Raw genomic sequence first — 24,212 nt, 5'->3', positions numbered from 1 at the left:
CCGGGGGAGCACCTGTTGGAGACCCAAGGGTCACCTGCACACCTCGTGCAAGCAAGTATAAAAGGTTGTCTGCCCTGCTGATTTTTCACTCTGGAGTTTGATTAAAGAGACTAAGGTCATGTCAGTTTGACCTTACAGCATACAGTCTTGTGGAGTTACTCTGAACATAACAGAATGCACTGCCTGAAAAGGTGGTGGAAGTTGATTCAATAGTAACGTTCAAAAGGGAATTGGATGTATAGTTGAAAAGGAGAAATTTGCAGGGCTGTGGGGAAAGAGCAAAGTAGTGGGACTAATTGGAAAGCTCATTCAAAGAGCCGGCACAGGCACAATGGGCACAATAGCCTCCTTCTGACCTGTATGATTCGACGATAAACCACATCAGCACTTTCCTGTGGTTCCTAACGACTCAATTACAGCATCAGGTGTCTTATATTCTGAATATTTTCAAAGAGCGCAATTTCAGTACCTGTTGTGTACTGTGGAGATGTCACATTAACAGTGGTGATGTATTCTGTAAGGAAAGTATAAGATTTCAATCAGACAATCAAAAGCCACACCTTGTCTGCAGCATTACATTGTAAAGTGTCTACAGATTATGGCACAGATGAACGATTTAAAGATTATACTGTAACATGTTAAATTTTTCATGAGTTTACTCAATTCAGACTATTCCCTCCAACAGTTTCTGCAACAAAATTGCAGCCATGAATAGAAACAATGTCACTCAGGTGATTGAATCGCAGTCTCCCAATCCAACACTTTTGGTTTATGATGTGTAATTCAGTAATGGGAAAATGAGTGCAGTTGGTACTTTAATAGGATGAGATCGAATGGGCTGAAGGTCCTTCTCGATTCAAACCTCCATAGAGCAGAGAAGACTAAGAGGAGATTGAATAGACGTGTTCAAAATTCTGAATCATTTTGATAGAGTGAGTTGGTCAAAAAGCTTCTACTGGCAGGAGGGGCAATAATTAGTCATGGATTTAAGGTAATTAGCAACAGCCTCGACGGGAGCTGAGGAAGAATTATTTTTACGCAGCGAATTGTTATGGTCTAGAATGCACTGCTTGAAATGGCGGTGGAAGGTGATTGAATAGGAACTTTCAAAAGGGAATTCATTGTCTAGTTGAAAAGGAGAAATTTGCAGGGCTATGGGGAAAGAGGAGAGTAGTGGAACTAAGTGGAAAGCTCATTCAAAGAGCCGGCAAAGGTACAATGGGCCCAATAGCCTCCTTCTGTCCTGTACGATTCGACAATAAATCGCATCAACAGTTTCGTGTGGTTTTTAACTACTCAATTTCAGCATCAGCTTTCTTATACTCTGAATATTTTCAAAGAATTCAATTTCATTACCTGTTGTGTTCTGTGGGGAAGATGTCATGTTAACAGTAGTGCTGTTTTCTGTAAGGAAAGTACAAGATTTCAGATCAGACAATCAACAGCCACACCCAGTCTGCAACATTACTTTGTAAAGTGTCCACAGATTATGACATAGGTGAACTACTTGAGGTTTATATTGTACAATGTGACATTTTTCATGAGTTTAATATATTCAGATTATTCCCTCGAACAGTTTCTGTAACAAAGGGCCCAAATTTGGCCAGGAGTGGCTCCATTTTATTTGGAGCAACTTGATTTTTCTGGAGTATGTTAAAAATCCACATTCTGCACATTTAATTTGCGACAACGTACGTGAGTTAGTTAGGATTTTTTTTAGTTTCGTTTTTTTTTCAAAAGGGGGCGTTTACCAGCCACTTACGCCTGTTTTCGCCATTTAAGCCAGTTTAGATAGCTAATAGTTGCTCCAAACTAACTTAGGCCAGTGTATGTAGCCACTTGTGGCCGCAAAGAAAACCCTTGCGAAGAGTTAAGAAATCAGCGCAGGAAGCCTCCAAATGACAGTGTTATGATAGGAATGCTAGTTTTTTTTTAAATCCCAAGAAGCAAGACTGGACATGGTGTAGGTGCTATCAGCCTGATTAAACTAAGTATGGGGTTTTTACAAGAATAAAAATGATCTTGTAATGAAGGCTGAAGAATAGGGGCCACTTAAGCAAGGGGAGGGTTTTCTTTGTAAATAATAGATCAAGAGCACCAACGCTCTCGCCTAATGAATTCGTGTGCGGCATCACATCACACTGGATTTTGACTTCTGCAGCACCAAAGAATTGCCCTGACTAGGTTTAGAAATTTAAAATGTTAGACTTAACAAAAAAAGTATTTCAAAATATAAACTTAAATTTTGGTGTTCAGCTTTGCGTAATGTGACTCTGATAATTAGTATAATTTTAGAATTCTATGCAGTAGTAAGTGAGATGTAAGGTACTGCAGATAGGGAATTTTTCGTAAAGATATCTAGATATTAAAGTACTGGAAAATCTTTGAAGATTCTGTCTCCCCCCCCAAACCCCGATCAAAACTCTTCTCCCCCACCACCGATTAAAACTCTTCCCCCGCTCCGATCAAAACTATTCCCCCCCCATATCAAAACTCTTCCCCTGCCCCCCGCTGATCAAAACTCTTCCCCCGCCCCCAATGGAAACTCTTCCCCCGACCAATGTGTTTCTTGTAGCCCTCAGCGTGGGAAGGCAGAGGCCGGCCTGTGCGTCAGGCCACTCGGCCCAGGATAGAGGCGGGATGCGTTGGGTCCCATGCTGCAGACATCATCATCACAATCATGGGAGGAGCTACTGCGCATGCACGAATGCTCTACTGCACATGCACGAATGCTCTACTGCACATGCAGACAACTGCCGCTACTGTTTTCGGCACAGGGCTGTAGCTCTGCCCCCCACTCCACAAGAAATGCTGCACCAGGACCCGGGACACACAACAAAGTGGACAGAATTGTTAGTAAGTTTTTTGGCGCTGTTTTGGGCACACAAAGTCGGCACATCTCGGGAGAGTGCGCCAGAAAAAGGGGTTGCGGAAATTTGGGTGCAAAGTTACAGCCATGAAAAAAATGTATATTCCCAGTCAAATTTAGACTTTTTTTGTATAATTCCCATTTTGAATTTAAATCATTCCAAACAGAACCAAATTCATAAGATTTAATAATAATTCTAAATCTTTGATCTTAAACCCCATTAAAATTGTGCCACTGATGATGTTCTGTGGAACGGTTGTTTACCGTGAGTTTCTTCCACACACCTACAACCTATGCACTCACTGTGATGCACCTTTTCCCCCACTGGTGTCAATAAATCCCATTTGCAAGCAGTTGACTGTTTCTTTTTGTGTAATTAAGCATATTGATGTTTTTCAGAGGTTTGAGCAACAGTGCTATGGGACGGGTGGCAAGGCACTTGGATCAAACCAGTTCTCTATCTGTCCAGTCCTTCCCTGTGCACCTTAATGGAGATGCTGATGGCCAATGAACAGAGGGGGCAGAATTTGTCAATCATTCTGCATTAATGAGATGGAGCACAAGTACATTCAAACTGTCAAGAAGACAGTAATCAAATTTTGTCCATTAATGTACGACTGTCATTTTCAAAATTAAAATTTCTCCAACACCCATTTGCAATGACCTGTCACAAGAGATGTAGGCAATGTGGGAGTTATGGTAAAGATATTCGAAGCAAAAAGATTACTAGTGGTTAGGATGGATGTGCTAAATTTACGCCTTCGCCGCCCAGGGGATAATCTAGAGAAGTGGCCTTTTATAGAACCCAGCTGAGTCTAATGGATAAGAAAATCGGCTGAGGTGTACAACAGGTGGCCAATCCACACCTGCACTGAAGTTGAAAATGTCCCGCAATTGTATTGTGGGGCTAATGTCCCAGGCCCATAACGCCTTCAAGGTTGACAGCAAAGGCTGCGATCACAGGTCTACATCTATGAGTCAGATGCAACTTCAAAATGGCTCTTTCACAATTCATGCAGCTGAGATTGACATCATTTGATCATTGGTCAAACGGTTCTCTCTGGTTCTAAACAAATCACTACATTCTCAGAAAACACATTTCCAGTACCTGTCTTGTTAGGTGGTGAAGATCCTGCAGTATTTGAAGAAATGGTGCCTGTAAACATTGTACAAGATATTAGATCAGATGTGATTAGCAAACCTATCTCATTTAACAAAAGCAACAATCAGTTGTACTTAAATATTGCACATGTATATATATGCATTGTACCTGAGTAATCTTTCAGCTTAAGTTAGGTTATTGATTTAATAGTATAAAACTGTAAAGCAATTGTATCGCTCTGAAACTCAGATGAGTGAATCCCAGTCTCCTAATCCAACACTTTTAGCTTTATGATGTGTGTAGTAATTCAATAATGGGAAAATGAGTGCAGTTGGTACTTTGATAGAAGTAAATCAAATGGGATGAAGGTCCTTCTCGATTCAAACTTCCTTAGAGCATAGAAGATTAAGAGGAATTCTAATAGATGTGTTCGAAATTCTGCATGGTTTTTCTAGAGTAAGCACAAAAATATAAAAACAGATAGCAAGTGTTGTGTATCTGTAAAGCATGCACTCCCATGTTGTGCCACAAGGAGCACATCCCCTGAATCCCAAGGGATCCCAGCATCCCTTGGGAGCACTGTATATAAGCCGGCCCCTAAGGCCTGTTCCTCACTCTGGATTGTCTTAATAAAGACTCAGGTCACTGTGACTTTAATCTCCCTGTGTGCAGTCTCATCTGCATTAGGAACACAATAACTGGCGACGAGTATACGAATCCAACGCAAAGATGCAGCAAACTGTGGGCATCCTGGAAAAGTTCTCGGAGGTTGAGGACTGGGAAGCCTATATCGAATGGCTAGACCAGTACTTTGTAGCCAAATAGCTGGATGGAGAAGGAAGCGCTGCAAAAAGGAGAGCGGCCCTCCTCACGGTCTGCGGGACACCAACCGACAGCCTCATGAAGAATCTTCTGGCTCCGGTGAAACCCACAGATAAGTCATATGCGGAGCTGTGTTCACTGGTTCAGGAGCATCTTAACCCGAGGGAGAGCATGCTGATGGCAAGGTATCGGTTCTACACATGCCAGCGATCTGAAGGTCAGGAAGTGGTGAGCTATGTCGCCGAGCTAAGGCAACTTGCATGACAATGTGAGTTTGATGGCTACTTGGAGCAGATGCTCAGAGACTTTTTTGTACTGGGTATTGGCCACGAGACCATCCTACGAAAACTTTTGACTGTAGAGACACCGACCCTCAGTAAGACCATTGCGATAGCACAGGCGTTTATGTCCACCAGTGATAACACCAAACAAATCTCTCAGCACACAAGTGCTAGCAATGTTGATAAATTAACTGGAACTGTGTTTGCGAGCAGAAATGTACAGGACAGAAACCACGAGTCTACAACTGCCAGCAGGCCTCAGGTGACCCAGATGACTCAGAGTCCGCAACAAAGGATGAATGCAAGGCAATTCACACCTTGTTGGCGTTGTGGAGGCTTCCATTCAGCCTATTCATGCTGCTTCAAAGAGTATGTTTGCAAGAGCTGTGGAACAATGGGGCACCTCCAACGAGTTTGCAGACGAGCTGCAAGCTCTGCAAAACCTGCTAACCACCTCGTGGCAGAGGAAGATTGGTCCATGGTGGATCAAAGCAATTTTGAGCCTCAGAGAGAGGAGGCAGATGCTAAAGTACACGGGGTGCATACATTTTCAACGAAATGTCCACTTATAATGCTAAATGTAAAATTGAATGACTTACCCGTAGCCATGGAACTGGACACTGGCGCTAGCCAATCCATCATGTGTAAAAAGATGTTTGAGAGACTGTGGTGCAACAAGGCACTCAGACCAGCCCTGAGCCCCATCCACACGAAACTGGAAACGTACACCAAAGAGCTCATCACTGTCCTGGGCAGTGCCATGGACAAGGTCACCTACGAGGGCACGGTGCACGAACTGCCACTCTGGATTGTCCTGGGCGATGGCCCCACACTGCTTGGAAGGAGCTGGCTGGGCAAAATCCGCTGGACCTGGGATGACTTCCGAGCGCTATCATATGTCGATGAGGCCTCATGTACCCAGGTTCTTAACAAATTTCCTTCCCTTTTTGAGCCAGGCATTGGAAACTTTTCCAGGGCGAAGGTGCAGATCCACTTGGTCCCAGAGGCACGACCCATTCACCACAAGGTGCGAGCGGTACCTCACATGATGAGGGAGCAGGTGGAAATCAAGCTGGACAGGCTGCAACGCGTGGGCATCATCTCCCCAGTGGAATTCAGCGAGTGGGCCAGCCCGTTGTTCTAGTACTCAAAAGTGATGGCACGGTCAGGGTTTGCGGCGATTATGAAGTAATTATTAATTGTTTCTCGCTACAGGACCAATACCCGCTACCAAAGGCAGACGACCTATTTGCGACACTGGCAGGAGGCAAGACGTTCACCAAGCTCGACCTGACTTCGGCCTACATGACGCAGGAGCTGGAGGAGTCTTCGAAGGGCCTCGCCTGCATCAACACGTACAAGGGACTGTTCATCTACAATAGATACCCATTTGGAATTTGGTCATCTGCAGCAATCTTCCAGAGAAACATGGAGAGCCTACTCTAGTCGGTACCACGCACGGTGGTTTTTCAGGACGACATATTGGTCACAGGTCAGGACACTGTCGAGCACCTACAAAACCTGGAGGAGGTTCTCCAGCGCCTGGATCATGTAGGGCTGTGGCTGAAGAGGTCAAAATGCGTCTTCATGGCAACAGAAGTGGAATTTTGGGGAGAAAGATCGTGGCGGACGGCATTTCGCCCACAGACGCCAAGACCAGAGGCTATCAGGAACGCGCCTAGGCCACAGAACATCACGGAGCTGCGGTCGTTCCTGGGACTCCTCAACTATTTTGGTAATTTCCTACCAGGGTTAACCCCCTCTTAGAGCCCCTACATGTGTTATTGCGTAAAGGTGAGAACTGGATATGGGGAAAAAAACAAGTAATTGCTTTTGAGAAAGCCAGAAACATTTTATGCTCCAACAAGCTGCTTGTATTGTATAACCCGTGTAAAAGACTTGTGCTAGCATGTGATGCGTCGTCGTACGGAGACGGGTGTGTATTACAACAAGCTAACATTGCGGGGAAGTTGCAACCTGTCGCCTATGCCTCCAGGAGCTTGTCTAAGGCCGAGAGGGCCTACAGCATGATTGAGAAAGAGGCATTAGCGTGTGTGTTCCGGGTAAAGAAAATGCATCAGTACCTGTTTGTCCTCAAATTTGAGCAGGAAACCGATCACAAGCCCCTCATATCCCTGTTCGCTGAAAACAAGGGGATAAATACTAATGCCTCAGCCTGCATACAAAGGTGGGCACTCACGCTATCAGCGTATAACTATACCATCCGCCACAGGCCAGGCACCGAGAACTGTGCGGATGCTCTCAGTCGGCTACCATTGCCCACCACGGGGGTGGAAATGGCGCAACCTGCAAACTTGTTGATGGTGGCGCAGCCCGCGGACTTGTTGATGGTCATGGAAGCATTTGAAAATGATAAATCACCTGTCACGGCCCGCCAGATTAGGACTTGGACCAGCCAAGATCCTCTGCTGTCCCTAGTAAAAACCTGTGTACTGCATGGGAGCTGGGCCAGCATCCCCGTTGAAATGCAAGAGGTAATCAAGCCGTTCCAGCAGCGAAAGGATGAGCTGTCCATTCAGGCAGACTGCCTGTTGTGGGGTAACCGCGTAGTGCTACCCAAAAAGGGCAGGGAGATGTTCATCTCAGATCTTCACAGCACACACCCGGGTATAGTAATGATGAAAGCGATAGCCAGATCTCACGGGTAGTGGCCTGGTATCGACTCTGATTTAGTGTCCTGTGTAAGGCAATGCAGTGTGTGTGCTCAGTTGAGCAACGCGCCCAGAGAGGCACCACTAAGTTTGTGGTCCTGGCCCTCCAGACCATGGTCGAGGATCCATGTCAACTATGCAGGCCCGTTTCTCGGTAAAATGTTCCTGGTGGTGGTAGATGCTTTTTGAAAATGGATTGAATGTGAAATAATGTCGGGAAGCACCACCACCGCCACCATTGAAAGCCTGAGGGCCATGTTTACCACCCACAGCCTGCCTGACATACTGGTCAGTGACAATGGGCCATGTTTCAACAGTGCCGAATTTAAAGAATTCATGACCCGCAATGGGATCAAACATGTCACCTCGGCCCCGTTTAAATCAGCCTCCAATGGGCAGGCAGAACGGGCAGTACAAACAATCAAACAGAGCCTTAAATGAGTCACAGAAGGCTCACTCCAAACCCGCCTGTCCCGAGTACTGCTCAGCTACCGCACGAGACCCCACTCGCTCACAGGGGTGCCCGCGGCTGAGCTGCTCATGAAAAGGACACTTAAAACCAGACTCTCGCTGGTTCACCCCAACCTGCATGATCAGGTAGAGAGCAGGCGGCAGCAACAAAATGTAAATGATGGCTGCGCCACTGTGTCACGGGAAATTTATCTGAATGACCCTATGTATGTGCTAAACTATGGACATGGTCCCAAGTGGATCGCGGGCACGGTGATAGCTAAAGAAGGGAGTAGGGTGTTTGTAGTCAAACTAGACAATGGACAAATTTGTAGAATGCATCTGGACCAAACGAGGCTGTGGTTCACAGACTGCCCTGAACAACCCACAGCAGACACCACCTTTTTCAAGCCCACAACACACACCCAAATGATCAACGACACCACTCCGGACCAGGAAATCGAACCCATCACGCCCAACAGCCCAGCAAGGCCAGGCTCACCCAGCAGCCCTGCAGGGCCAACAACATGCCAGCCCAGCGAGGGCACAGCCAACACACCAGAACAGACATTTGTACCGAGACGGTCCACCAGGGAAAGAAAGGCTCCCGACCGCCTCACCTTGTAAATAGTTTTCACTTTGACTTTGGCAGGGAATGATGTTGTGTATCTGTAAAGCATGCACTTCCATGTTCCGCCACCAGGGAGCGCATCCCCTGAAGTCCCAAGGGATCCCAGCATCCCTTGGGAGCACTGTATATAAGCCGACCCCTAAGGCCTATTCCTCTCTCTGGAGTGTCTTAATAAAGACTGAGGTCACTGTTACTTTAACCTCCCTGTGTGCAGTCTCATCTGTGTTAGGAACACAATAGCAAGAGTTTCTATAGGGCTATAAAAAGGAAAAGATTGGCTAAAGTAAATGTTGGTCCCTTAGAGGACAAGCCTGGGGAATTAGTAATGGGGAACATGGAGATGACAGAAATTCTGAACAAATAATTTGTATCAGTCTTTACGGTAGAGGAAACTAACAATATTCCAACATTGGATAGCCAAAGGGCTATAGCGGGGGAGGAATTTAACACAATCACAATCACTAAGGAGGTGGTACTCAGTAAGATAATGGGACTAAAGGCAGATACATCCCCTGGACCCGATGGCTTGCAATCTAGGGTCTTAAGAGAAGTAGCGGCAGGGATTGTGGATGCATTAGTTGTAATTTAGCAAAATTCCCTGGATTCTGGAGAGGTCCCAGCATATTGGAAAACTGCAAATGTAACGCTCCTATTTAAAAAAGGAGGCAGACAAAAAGCAAGAAACTATAGAGCAGTTAGCCTAACATCTGTGGTTGGGAAAATGTTGGAGTCTATTATTAAAGAAGCAGTAGCAGGACATTTGTAAAAGCAAAATTCAGTCAGGCAGAGTCAGCATGGATTTATGAAGGGGAAGTCATGTTTGACAAATTTGCTGGAGTTCTTTGAGGAAAGAAACAAAAGAAACATAGAAAATACGTGCAGGAGCAGGCCATTCGGCCCTTTGAGCCTGCACCGATAATCAATATGATCATGGCTGATCATTTAACTTCAGTACCCCACTCCCGCCTTCTCTCCATACCCACTGATTCCCTGAGCCGTAAGGGCCACATCTAACTGCCTCTTGAATATATCCAACGAACTGGACTTAACAACAATTCCACAGGTTCACCACTCTCTGGGTGAAAAAGTTTCTCGTCTTCTTGGTCCTATATGGCTTACCCCTTATCCTTCGACTGTGACCTCTGGTTCTGGACTTTCCCAACATCGGGAACATTCTTCCTGCATCTAACCTGTTCAGACCCGTCATAATTTTATATGTTTCTATGAGATGCCCTCTCATTCTTCTAAATTTCAGTGATTATAAGTCTAGCCGATCCAGTCTTTCTTCATATGTCAGTCCTGCCATCCGGGAATTAGCCTGGTGAACCTTAGCTGCACTCCCTCAATAGCAAGCACTTCCTTCCTCAGATTAGGAGACCAAAACTGCACGCAATACTCAAGGTGTGGTCTCACCAAGGCCCTGTACAACTGCAGCAAGACCTCCCTGCTCCGATACTCAAATCCTCTCGCCATGAAAGCCAGCATGCCATTTGATTTCTTTACTGCCTGCTGTAACTGCATGCCTACCTTCAGTGACTGATGTACCATGACACCCAAGTCTCATTGCACCTACCCTTTTACAAATCTATCACCATTCAGATAATAATCTGCCTTCGTGTTTTTGCCACCAAAGTGGATAACCTCACATTTATCCATATTATACTGCATCTGCCATGAATTTGCCCATTCACTTAACCTGTCCAAGTCACCTTGCAGCCTCTGAGCATCCTCCGCACTGCACACACTGCCACCCAGCTTAGTTTCATCTGCAAACTTGGAGAAATTACATTCAATTCCTTCGTCCAAATCATTAATGTGTATTGTAAATAGCTGGGGTCCCAGCACTGAACCCTGCGGCACCCCACTAGTCACTGCCTGCCATTCTGAAAAGGACCCATTTATTCCCACTCTTTGCTTCCTGTCTGCCAACCAGTTCTCTATCCAAGTCAATACATTACCCCCAATATCATGTGCCTTAATTTTGCACACTAATCTCTTGTGTGGGACTTTGTCAAAAGCCTTTTGAAAGTCCAAATACACCATATGCATTGGTTCTGCCTTATCCACTCTACTAGTTACATCCTCAAAAATCTCCAGAAGATTTGTCAACCTTTCATAAATCCATGTTGACTTGGACACCGATCCTGTCACTGCTTTCCAAATGCGCTGCTATTACGTCTTCAAGAATTGATTCCAGCATTTTCCCCACCCGATGTCAGGCTAACGGGTCTATAATTCCCTGTTTTCTCTCTCCCTCCTTTTTTAAAAAGTGGGGTTACATTATCTACCCTCCAATCCATAGGTACTGATCCAGAGTCCATGGAATTTTGGAAAATGACCACCAATGCATCTAATATTTCTAGGGCCACTTCCTTAAGTACTCTAGGATGCAGACTATCAGGCCCTGGAAATTTATCGGCCTTCAGTCCCATCAGTTTCCCTAACAACATTTCCTGACTAATAAGAATTTCCCTCAGTTCCTCCTTCTCGCTAGACCCTCAGTCCCCTCGTATTTTCGGGAGGTTATTCGTGTCTTCCTTAGTGAAGATAGAACCAAAGTATTTGTTCAATTGGTCTGCCATTTCTTTGTTCCCCATTATGAATTCACCTGATTCTGACTGCAAGGGACCTACATAAGTCTGCACTAATCTTTTTCTCTTCACATATCTATAGAAGCTTTTGCAGTCAGTTTTATTAAGGATGTCATAGCAGTGCATTTGGAAAGAGGTGACATGATAGGTCCAAGTCAGCATGGATTTGTGAAAGGGAAATCATGCTTGACAAATCTTCTAGAATTTTTTGAGGATGTTTCCAGTAGAGTGGATAAGGGAGAACCAGTTGATGTGGTATATTTGGACTTTCAGAAGGCGTTCGACAAGGTCCCACACAAGAGATTGATGTGCAAAGTTAGAGCACATGGGATTGGGGGTAGTGTACTGACATGGATAGAGAACTGGTTGTCAGACAGGAAGCAAAGAGTAGGAGTAAATGGGTACTTTTCAGAATGGCAGGCAGTGACTAGTGGGGTACCGCAAGGTTCTGTGCTGGGGCCCCAGCTGTTTACACTGTACATTAATGATTTAGATGAGGGGATTAAATGTAGTATCTCCAAATTTGCGGATGACACTAAGTTAGGTGGCAGTGTGAGCTGCGAGGAGGATGCTGTGAGGCTGCAGAGCGACTTGGATAGGTTAGGTGAGTGGGCAAATGCATGGCAGATGAAGTATAATGTGGATAAATGTGAGGTTATCCACTTTGGTGGTAAAAACAGAGAGACAGACTATTATCTGAATGGTGACAGATTAGGAAAAGGGGAGGTGCAACGAGACCTGGGTGTCATGGTACATCAGTCATTGAAGGTTGGCATGCAGGTGCAGCAGGCGGTTAAGAAAGCAAATGGCATGTTGGCCTTCATAGCAAGGGGATTTGAGTACAGGGGCAGGGAGGTGTTGCTACAGTTGTACATGGCATTGGTGAGGCCACACCTGGAGTACTGTGTACAGTTTTGGTCTCCTAACCTGAGGAAGGACATTCTTGCTATTGAGGGAGTGCAGCGAAGGTTCACCAGACTGATTCCCGGGATGGCGGGACTGACCTATCAAGAAAGACTGGATCAACTGGGCTTGTATTCACTGGAGTTCAGAAGAATGAGAGGGGACCTCATAGAAACATTTAAAATTCTGACGGGGTTAGACAGGTTAGATGCAGGAAGAATGTTCCCAATGTTGGGGAAGTCCAGAACCAGAGGTCACAGTCTAAGGATAAGGGGTAAGCCATTTAGGACCGAGATGCGGAGGAACGTCTTCACCCAGAGAGTGGTGAACCTGTGGAATTCTCTACCACAGAAAGTTGTTGAGGCCAATTCACTAAATATATTCAAAAAGGAGTTAGATGAGGTCCTTACTACTAGGGGGATCAAGGGGTATGGCGAGAAAGCAGGAATGGGGTACTGAAGTTGAATGTTCAGCCATGAACTCATTGAATGGCGGTGCAGGCTAGAAGGGCTGAATGGCCTACTCCTGCACCTATTTTCTATGTTTCTATGTTTCTATGTTTATGTTCCCTGCAAGCTTATTCTCATACTCTATTTTCCCCCTCCTAATTAAGCCTTTCATCCTCCTCTGCTAAATTCTAAATTTCTACCAGTCCTCAGGTTTGCTGCTTTTTCTAGCCAATTTATATGCCACTTCCTTGGATTTAACATTATCCCTAATTTCCCTTCTTAGCCACGATTGAGCCACCTTTCCTGTTTTATTTTTATGCCTGACAGGGATGTACAGTAGTTGTAATTCATCCATGTGATATTTAAATGTCTGCCATTGCCTATCCACCGTCAACCCTTTAAGTATCATTCGCCAGTCTATCCTAGCCAACTCAAGTTTCATACCATCGAAGTTTCCTTTCTTTAAGTTCAGGATCCTAGTCTCTGAATTAACTGTGTCACTCTTCATCTTAATGAAGAATTCTACCATATTATGGTCACTCTTCCCCAAGGGGCCACGTACGACCAGATTGCTAATTAATCCTCTCTCGTTACACAAGACCCAGTCTAGGATGGCCTGCTCTCTAGTTGGTTCCTCGACATATTGATCTCGAAAACTATCCCTTATACACTCCAGGAAATCCTTCTCCACAGTATTGCTACCAGTTTGGTTAGCCCAATCAATATGTAGGTTAAAGTCACCCATGATAACTGCTGTACCCTTATTGCACGCATCCCTAATTTCCTGTTTGATGCCATCCCCAACCTTCCTACTACTGTTTGGTGGTCTGTACACAACTCCCACTAACGTTTTCTACCCTTTGGTGTTTTGCAGCTCTACCCATATAAATTCCACATCATCCACGCTAATGTCCTTCCTTTCCTTTGTGTTTACCTGTTCTTTAACCATTAATGTTACCCCACCTCCTTTTCCTTCCTGTCTATCCTTCCTAAATATGGAATAGCTCTGGATGTTGAGTTCCCAGCCTTGGTTATCCTGGAGCCATGTCTCCGTAATCCCAATAACTTCATACCCTTAACAGCTATCTGCGCAGTTAATTCGTTCACCTTATTACAAATGCTTCTCGCATTGAGACTCAGAGCCTTCAGGCTTGTTTTTTTAACATTCCTTGTCCTTTTAGAAATATGTTGTAATGTGGCCCTTTTTGATTTTTGCCCTTGATTTCTCCGCCCTCCACTCTTGCTTTTCTCCTTCCTACCTTTTGCTTCTGCCCCCTTTTTACTTCCCTCTGCCTCCCTGCATAGGTTCCCATACCCCTGCCATATTAGTTTAACCCCTCCCCAACAGCACTAGCAAACGCTCCGCCTAGGACATAGGTTCCAGTCCTGCTCAGGTGTAGACCGTCCGGTTTGTACTGGTCCCATCTCCCCCCAGAACCGGTTCCAATGCCCCAGGAATTTGAATCTCTCCTCCTTGGACCATTCCTCAAGCCACGTATTCATCTGAACTATCCTGTGATTCCGACTCTGACTAGCACGTGGCACTGGTAGCAATCCTGAGATTATTCTCTTTGAGGTCCTACTTTTTAATTTAACTCCTAGCTTCCTAAATTCAGCTTGTAGGACCTCATCCCATTTTTTACCGATATCGTCGGTACCTATATGCACCACGACAACTGGCTGTTCCCCCTCCCTCTCCAGAATGTGCTGCAGCTGCTCCGAGACATCCTTGACCCTTGCATCAGGGAGGCAACATACCATCCTGGAGTCTCGTTTGCAGCCGCAGAATCGGCAATCTATTCCTCTTACAATAGAATCCCCTATCACTATAGCTCGCCCACTCTTTTTCCTGTCCTCCTGTGCAGCAGAGCCAACCATGGTGCCATGAACTTGGCTGCTGCTGCCTTCCCCTAATGGATCATCTCCCCCAACAGTACCCAAAACGGTGTAATGATGCAACGGACAGGGTGGATGAAAGGGAACCAGTGGATGTAAGAACATAAGAACATAAGAATTAGGAACAGGAGTAGGCCATCTAGCCCCTCGAGCCTGCTCCGCCATTCAATAAGATCATGGCTGATCTGGCCGTGGACTCAGCTCCACTTACCCGCCCGCTCCCCGTAACCCTTAATTCCCTTATTGGTTAAAAATCTATCTATCTGTGATTTGAATACATTCAATGAGCTAGCCTCAACTGCTTCCTTGGGTAGAGAATTCCACAGATTCACAACCCTCTGGGAGAAGAAATTCCTTCTCAACTCGGTTTTAAATTGGCGCCCCCGTATTTTGAGGCTGTGCCCCCTAGTTCTAGTCTCCCCTACCAGTGGAAACAACCTCACTGCCTCTATCTTGTCTATCCCTTTCATTATTTTAAATGTTTCTATAAGATCACCCCTCATCCTTCTGAACTCCAACGAGTAAAGACCCAGTCTACTCAATCTATCATCATAAGGTAACCCCCTCATCTCAGGAATCAGCCTAGTGAATCGTCTCTGTACCCCCTCCAAAGCCAGTATATCCTTCCTTAAGTAAGGTGACCAAAACTGCATGCAGTACTCCAGCTGCGGCCTCACCAGTACCCTATACAGTTGCAGCAGGACCTCCCTGCTTTCGTACTCCATCCCTCTCGCAATGAAGGCCAACATTCCATTCGCCTTCCTGATTACCTGCTGCACCTGCAAACTAACTTTTTGGGATTCATGCACAATGACCCCCAGGTCACTCTGCACCTCAGCATGTTGTAATTTCTCCCCATTCAAATAATATTCCCTTTTTACTGTTTTTTTTCCCAAGGTGGATGACCTCACACTTTCCGACATTGTATTCCATCTGCCAAACCTTCGCCCATTCGCTTAATCTATCCAAATCTCTTTGCAGCCTCTTTGTGTCCTCTATACAACCCACTTTCCCACTAATCTTAGTGTCATCTGCAAATTTTGTTACACTACACTCTGTCCCCTCTTCCAGGTCATCTATGTATATTGTAAACAGTTGTGGTCCCAGCACTGATCCCTGTGGCACACCACTAACCACAGATTTCCAACCCGAAAAGGACCCATTTATCCCGACACTCTGCTTTTTGTTCGCCAGCCAATTCTCTATCCATGCTGATACATTTCCTCTGACTCCGCGTACCTCTATCTTCAGCAGTAACCTTTTGTGTGACACCTTATCGAATGCCTTTTGGAAATCTAAATACACCACATCCATCGGTACATCTCTATCCACCATGCTCGTTATATCCTCAAAGAATTCTAGTAAATTAGTTAAACATGATTTCCCCTTCATGAATCCATGCTGCGTCTGCCTGATTGCACTATTCCTATCTAGATGTCCCACTATTTCTTCCTGAATGATAGTTTCAAGCATTTTCCCCACTACAGATGTTAAACTAACCTGCCTATAGTTACCTGCCTTTTGTCTGCCCCCTTTTTTAAACAGAGGCGTTACATTAGCTGCTTTCCAATCCGCTGGTACCTCCCCAGAGTCCAGAGAATTATTTGGTGTATTTGGTGGATGTGGTGTATTTGGACTTCCAGAAGGTATTTGACAAGGTGCCACATAAAAGGTTACAGCACAAGATAAAAGTTCACGGAGTTGGGGGTAATTTATTAGCATGGATATAGGATTGGCTAACTAACCGAGAACAGAGAGTTGGGATAAATGGTTCATTTTCTGGTTGGCAACCAGTAACTAGTTCATTGCAGAGTTCATTGCTGGGACCCCAATTATTTACAATCTATATTAACGACTTGGAAGAAGGGACTGAGTGTAACGTAGCCAAGTTTGCTGATGATACAAAGATGGGAGGAAAAGCAACATGTGAGGAGGACACAAAAAATCTGCAAAAGGTCATAGACAGGTTAAGTGAGTGGGCAAAAATTTGGCAGATGTAGTATAATGTTAGAAAGTGTGAGGTCATGCACTTTGGCAGCAAAAAATCAAAGAGGAAGTTATTATTTAAAATGGAGAAAGATTGCAAATTGCTGCAGTAGAGCGGGACCTGGGGGTACTTGTGCATGAAACACAAAAGGATAGTATGCAGGTACAGCAACTGATCAGGATGGCCAATGGTACCTTGGCCTTTATTGCAAAGGGGATGGAGTATAAAAGCAGGGAAGTCTTGCTACAGCTATACGATGTATTGGTGAGGCCACACCTGGAATATTGCGTGCAGTTTTGGTTTCCATATTTACTAAAGGATATACTTGCTTTGGAGGCAGTTCAGAGAAGATTCACTAGGTTGATTCCGGGGATGAGGGGGTTGACTTATGAGGAAAGGTTGAGTAGGTTGGGCCTCTACTCATTGGAATTCAGAAGAATGAGAGGTGATCTTATAGAAACGTATCAGATTATGAGGGGGCTTGACAAGTTGGATGCAGAGAGGATGTTTCCATTCATGGAGGAGACTAGAACTAGCGGGCACGATCTTAGAATAAGGGGCCGCCCATTTAAAACAAAGATGAGGCGAAATTTCTTCTCTCAGAGGGTTGTGAATCTGTGGAATTCGCTGCAGCCGTGGAAGCTGGGACATTGAATAAGTTTAAGACAGAAATAGACAGCTTCTTAAACGATAAGGAGATAAGGGATTATGTGGAGCGGGTGGGGAAGTAGAGCTGAGTCCACGATCAGATCAGCCATGAATGGTTGAATGGCAGAGCGGCTCGAGGAGCCATATGGCCTATTCCTGTTCCTATTTCTTATGTTCTTATGTTCTTAAAATGCTTCGATTGGCAGGAGGGCTGGTAACTTGAGGTCATGGATTTTAGGTAATAAGCAACAGCACTTGAGGGAAGCTGAGGAGAAAATATTTTTATGCAGCGAGCTGTTATGGTCTCGAATGCACTGCCTGTAAAGTTGGTGGAAGCTGATGCATTACTAATTTTCAATAGCTAATTGCTTGTACACTTGAAAAGGAGAAATTTGCAGGGCTATGGGGAAAGAGCCGAATAGTGGGACTAATTAGAAAGCTCATTCAAAGAGCCTGCACAATGGGCCGAATAGCCTCCTTCTGTCCTGTATGATTTGACGATAAATCACATCAGCACTTTCCTGTGGTTCCTAACTACTCAATTTCAGCATCAGCTTTCTTTGTTCTGAATATTTTCAAAGAGCATAATTTCAGGACCTGTTGTAGTCTGTGGAGAAGATGTCACATTAACAATAGTGCTGTTTTCTGTAAAGAAAGTAAAAGATTTCAGATCAACCAATGAACAGCCACACCCAGTCTGCAACATTATCTTGTAAAGTGTCCACAGATTATGGCATAGGTGAACTACTTGAGGTTTATATTGTAAAGTGTTAAATTTTACATGAGTTATCAAGAGTCAGAGTATTCCATCCAACAGTTTCTGCAACAGAATTACAGCCATGGATAAAAACAGCATCTATTCCCACTCAAATTTAGAATTTTTTGAATTTAAATCATCCTAAACAGAACCAATTTAATAGTTTTAATATTAATTCTATGTCTTTCATCTTAACCCGCATTAAAATTGTGCCACTGATAATGTTCTGTGAACAACTGTTTACCCTGAGTTTCTTCCACACATCTACAATCTGTGCACTCACTGTGATACACCGTTTCCTCCTCTGGTGGCAATACATGCCATTTGCAAGCAGTTGGCTACTTTGTTTTGTGTAATTAAGAAATGTACTAATGTTTGTCACAGGATCCAGCAACAGTGATATGGGGCGTGTGACAAGACAATTGGATCTGACCAGTTCTCTCTCTGTTCAGTCCTTCCCTGTGCATCATTGTGCACCTAAATGGAGATGCTGATGGCCAATGAACAGAGGGGGCAGAACTTGTCAATCATTCAGCATTGGTGAGATGTTGCACAAGTACATTCGTACTGTCTCGTAAACAACAATCAAACGTTGTCCCTTAATGTACGGCTCTCATTTTCAAAATGTAAAATTCTCCAACACCCATTTGCAATTACCTGTCACAAGAGATGTAGGCAATGTGGGAGTTATGGTAAAGCTATTCTAAACAAAAAGATTACTAGAGGTTAGGACGGATGTGTTAAAGTTACACCTTCGCCGCCCAGGGGATAATCTGGAGAAGTGGCCTTTTATAGAACCCGGCAGTACCCAATAGATAAGAAAATCGGCTGAGGTGTATAACCACGACTGCAAGCTTCCTGCCTGCACTGAATTTGAAAATGTCCTACAATTGTATTGTGTGGCTAATGTCCCAGGTCCATAGCAGCATCAAGGTTGACAGTAAAGGCTGTGATCACAGGTCTACGTCTATGAGACGCATCCGACTTCAAAATGGCTTTTTCACAATTCATGCAGCTGAGATTGGCATCACTGGATCATTGCTCAAACAGTTCTCTCTGGTTCTAAACAACTGACTTAAACCACCACATTTTCAGAAAACACATTTCCAGTACCTGTCTTGTTAGATGGTGACGATCCTGCAGTATTTGAAGAAAAGGTGCCTGTAAACATTGTACAACATATTAGATCAGATGTGATTAGCAAACCTATTACAATCTAACAGAAGCAACAATCAGTTACACTTAAATGTTGCACATTTATATACATGCATTGTACCTGGGTAATCTTTCAGCTTAAGTTAGGTTATTGATTTAACAGTATAAAAATGTAAAGCAATTGTATAGCCCAGAAACTCAGGTGATTGAATCCCAGTCTCCCAATCCAACACTTTTAGCTTTATGATGTGTGTAGTAATTCAGTAATGTGAAAGTGAGTGCAGTTGGTACTTTAGTAGGATTAAATGGATTGGGCTGAAAGTCCTTCTCGATTCAAACCTCCTTAGAGCAGGGAAGATTAAGAGGAATTTTAATAGATGTGTTCGAAATTCTGAATGCTTTTTCTAGAGTAAGTGAGGAGAAAATGCTTCGATTGGCAGGTGGGCTGGTTACGAGGTCATGGATTTTCGGTAATAAGCAACAGTACTTGAGTGAAGCTGAGAAGAAATTATTTTTACACAGCGAGTTGTTATGGTCTAGAATGCACTGCCTGAAAAGGTGGTTCAATGGTAACTTTAAAAAGGTAATTGCTTGTATACTTGAGAAGGAGAAATTTGCAGGGCTATGGGGAAAGAGCAGAGTAGTGGGACTAATTGGAAAGCTCATTCAAAGAGCCGGCACAAGCACAATGGGCCGAATAGCCTCCTTCTATCCTGTGTGATTTGATGTAAATCACATCAGCACTTTCCTGTGGTTCCTAACTACTCAATTTCAGTATCAGCTTTCTTTGTTCTGAATATTTTCAAAGAGCACAATTTCAGTACCTGTTGTGGTCTGTGGAGAAGATGTCACGTTAACTGTAGTGATGTTTCCTATAAAGAAAGTACAAGATTTCAGATCAGACAATGAACATCTACACCCAGTCTGCAACATTATTTTGTAAAGTGTCCACAGATTATGGCACAGATGAATGATTTAAGGAATATATTGTAAAATGTAACATTTTTCATGCGTTTAATAGATTCAGACTATTCCCTCCAACAGTTTCTGTAACCAAGTTACAGCCATGAATAAAAACGACATCTATTCCCAGTCAAATTTAGACTTTTTTTGTCTAAAGCCCATTTGAATTTAAATCATCCCAAACAGAACCAATTTCATAAAATGTAATATTAAATCTAAGTGCTTGATTTTAACCCGCATTAAAATTGTGCCACTCAATGGCCCCAAGTTTCGTGCCGCGGCAAAAACAGCGCACCTCCGAGCTGGACACCTGTTTTTCGCGCTGAAAACTGCGCCTAAAAAAAAATCCGATATTCTCGAGCTCCTTGAAGCTCGATGTCTGCTTGGCGCGGCGCGCTCTTCGCAGCAGGGGGCGGAGCCTAACACTCGCGCCGATTTTCTAAGTAGCAGGGGGCGGGTACAATTTAAATTAGCCTTCGTGGTGCCGGCAACCCTGCGCGTGCGCGTTGGAGCGTGCGCGCACGCGCAGTCTCACACAAACATTGGCACTCGGCCATTTTTTTAAATACTGCAGAAAAAGTGAAGATTTGTTTCTTGGACCCCTGCAAAGGCTTGTAATTTTTTTTTTGATATTTCTGTGTGTGAGGGAATGCTTTTAGCAGCACTGCTGAATAAATCACCTGCTGAAATCAGTGAGTTCAGCTTTTCACTGCTAAACTTGCAGAACCGGTGCTGCAATGGTGCATGCAAATTAAGGACTGTGTGTTTGGAGAAGTAAGAGTGCCAATTCAACTTTGCAATGGATCAACGTCCACCAAGAACAATGATGGCAAATCATTGCATAATATGTGGTGTTGACAATGCAGCACCCATTCTGCAAATTTAAATATAAAACTGTCGATGTGGCTGCCTCTCCCTGTCCAAATGGCCTCCGTCCCCCTCACAGCTCGAAGGCTGCTGCTGTATCTTCGGCTGCCGGCCAGCCACTGACGCCGCTGATATCCTATGGCCGAAAGGCCTCACGTCGGTCCACTGCTGATTCTTCGGCTGCCGGCCAGCCACTGACGCCGCTGATATCTCATGGTCGAATGGCCTCGGGTCCGTCCGGTGCTGCTTCTTCGCGGCCAGCCACGAAGAGAATGAAGGCCTGCCTCAAGCACTGCAGCTCGAAGGCTGATGCTATTTCACACAGGTAGGAACATGGTTTATTTAATCTTTTCTTTGCTTATAAATTTTTATTCAGGTTGGATTTATTTGTATAAATATAACTAAGGATTGATTGTAGAATTTAATGACTTCCCTTCCCCCCCTCCCCCCCCCCCCCCCACCCCACCTCGTTCCCTACACCTAATTTGTAACCTACACCTGATTTTCTAAAGTGTAGACAAGGTTTTTTCGAGCGGACAAAAATCTTCACTTACTCCATTCTAAGTTAGTTTGGAGTAAGTTTTCACTCACGAAACTTTGAAATCAGGCGTAAGTGGCCGGACACGCCCCCTTTTGAAAAAAAAATTCTGTTCCAAAGTGAAACTGTTCTAACTAACTAAATGACGAGAATTCCGATTTCTAAAATACTCCGTTCTACAGCAGTTGCTCCGAAAAATCAGGAGCAAATCATGTGGAAACTTGGGGCCAATGTTCTGTGGAGCAGCTGTTTACCCTGAGTTTCTTCCACACATCTACAACCTATGCACACACTGTGATGCACCGTTTCCTCCTCTGGTGGCAATACATGCCATTTGCAAGCAGCTGATTGCTCTGTTTTGTGTAATTAAGAAATATACTGATGTTTTGTACAGGTTCCAGCAACAGTGATATGCGGCGTGTAACAAGACAATTGGATCTGACCAGTTCTCTCTCTGTCCAGTCATTCCCTGTGCATCACTTTGCACCTAAATGAACAGAGGGGGCAGACTTTGACAATCATTCAGCATTGGTGAGATGGAGCACAAGTACATTCATACAGTCTCGTAAACAACAATCAAACTTTGTCCATTAATGTACGGCTGTCATTTTCAAAATGTAAAATTCTCAAACACCCATTTGCAATTACCTGTCACAAGAGATGTAGTTGATGTGGGAGTCATGGTGAAGGTATTCTCTGCAAAAAGATTACTAGTGGTTAGGACGGACGTGTTAAATTTCCGTCTTCACCGCCCAGGGGATAATCTGCCGATGGCAATTTATAGAAACCGGCCGAAGTCAGTGGATAAGAAAATCAGCTGAGGTGTATAACAGGTGGCCAATCCACTAATACAAGCTCGCCGACTGCGCTGAAGTTGCAAATTACCCCCAATTGTATTGTGGGGCTAATGTCCCAGGTCCATGGTTCACAGCGGCATCAAGGCTGACTTTAAAGGCTGCGATCACAGGTCTACGTCCAACTTCAACATGGCTCTTTCACAATTCATGCAGCAGAGATTGACTTCACCGGATCATCGTTCCAGCGGTTCGCTCTGGTTTTAAACAACTAACATAAACCACCACTTTCTCAGAAAGTGCATTTCCAGCACCTGTCTTGTTTGCTGGAGATGATGTGATTAATTTAACTAACACATCTAACAGAAGCAACAATCTGATACACTTAAATATTGCACATGCATTGTAAATTATTAATATTTCAACTTAAGTTAGGTTTTTGATTTAATGGTATAAAACTTTAAACTGACTGTATTGCTCTGAAACTCAGGTGATTGTATACCAGTCTCCCAATCCAACACTTCTTGCTTCATAATGCATGCAGTAATTCAGTAATGGGAAAATGATTGCGGTGGGTACTTTAATAGCATGAGATCAAATGAGGGCTGAAGATCTTTCCCGAATCAAACCTTCTTAGAGCAGAGAAGGTTAAGAGGAGATTTTATAGAGGTGTTCAATATAAAGAATGGTTTTCTCAGAGTAAGAAAGGTGAAAATGCTTCTTCTTGCAGAAGGCATGGTAACTTGAGGTCATGGATTTAAGGTAATTAGCAAAAGCAGTCGAGGGGTGCTGAAGAGAAATTATTTTTACGCAGTGAGTTGCTAAGTTTTAAAATGCACTGCCCGAAAAGGTGGTGCAAAATTGATTCAATAGTAACTTTCAAAAGGGAATTGGTTGTATAGTTGAAAAGGAGAAATTTGCAGGGCTATGGGGAAAGAGCAGAATAGTGGGACTAATTGCAAAGCTCATTCAAAGAGCCGGTACAGTTAGAGTGGGCCCAATAGCCTCCTTCTGTCCTGTATGATTTGATTATAAATCACATCAGCAGCTTCCTGTAGTTCTTAACTACTCAATTTCAGCATCAGCTTTCTTATACACTGAATATTTTCGAAGTGCGCAATTTCAGTACCTGTTGTGTTCTGTGGAGAAGATGTCATGTTAACAGCAGTGCTGTTTTCTGTAAGGAAAGTACAAGATTTCAGATCAGTCAATGAACAGCCATACCCAGTCTGCAACATTATTTTGTAAAGTGGTCACAGATTATGGCATAGGTGAACTACTTGAGGTTTATATTGTAAAATGTTAAATTTTTCATGAGTTTAAAATATTCAGACTATTCTCTCCAATAGTTTCTGTAACAAAGCTACAGCCATGAATAAAAACATCTATTCCCAGTCAAATTTAGACTTTTTTTGTCTAAAGCCCATTTTGAATTTAAATCAATCCAAAGAGATTCATAAGATTTAATATTAATTCTAAATCTTTGATCTTAACCCCCATTAAAATTGTGCCACTGTTGATTTTCTGTGGAACGGCTCTTTACCCTGAGTTTCTTCCACACATCTACAAGCTATGCACTCACTGTGATGCACCGTTTCCCCCTCTGGTGTCAATACATCCCATTTACAAGCAGTTAACTGTTTCTTTTCATATAATTAAGAAGTATACTGATGTTTTTCAGAGGTTCCAGCAACAGTGATATGGGGCGTGTGACAAGACAATTGGATCAAACCAGTTCTCTATCTGTCCAGTCCTTCCCTATGCACCTTAATGGAGATGCTGATGGCCAATGAACAGAGGGGGCAGAATTTGTTAATCATTTGCATTAATGAGACGG

General features: G+C 44.0%; 1 protein-coding gene across 24 annotated transcripts in view; it reads right to left on the bottom strand.

The window, feature by feature from the left end:
- The window catches only part of LOC139276239 (adhesion G-protein coupled receptor G2-like), a 281,046-nt gene that overhangs the window by 101,428 nt on the left and 155,406 nt on the right, over positions 1–24,212 (bottom strand). For 19 of the 24 annotated variants that reach the window (XM_070893921.1, XM_070893925.1, XM_070893932.1 and 16 more), the window contains 8 exons: positions 23,505–23,552; positions 22,230–22,277; positions 20,038–20,085; positions 19,172–19,219; positions 17,899–17,946; positions 3,978–4,025; positions 1,357–1,404; positions 470–514 (listed from right to left, as the gene is read on the bottom strand). In XM_070893921.1, the coding sequence (XP_070750022.1) occupies positions 470–514; positions 1,357–1,404; positions 3,978–4,025; positions 17,899–17,946; positions 19,172–19,219; positions 20,038–20,085; positions 22,230–22,277; positions 23,505–23,552 (381 nt within the window). The remainder of the gene's footprint in view (positions 1–469; positions 515–1,356; positions 1,405–3,977; positions 4,026–17,898; positions 17,947–19,171; positions 19,220–20,037; positions 20,086–22,229; positions 22,278–23,504; positions 23,553–24,212) is intronic. The other 5 variants (XM_070893930.1, XM_070893929.1, XM_070893934.1 and 2 more) reach the window with 5 other exon arrangements.

The sequence above is a fragment of the Pristiophorus japonicus genome, chromosome 11 (genome assembly GCF_044704955.1).
Source record: "Pristiophorus japonicus isolate sPriJap1 chromosome 11, sPriJap1.hap1, whole genome shotgun sequence".
In the NCBI taxonomy this organism is placed as follows: domain Eukaryota; kingdom Metazoa; phylum Chordata; class Chondrichthyes; family Pristiophoridae; genus Pristiophorus; species Pristiophorus japonicus.
Note: the sequence above shows the minus strand (reverse complement) of the source record. Positions and strands in the feature narration are given on the sequence as shown.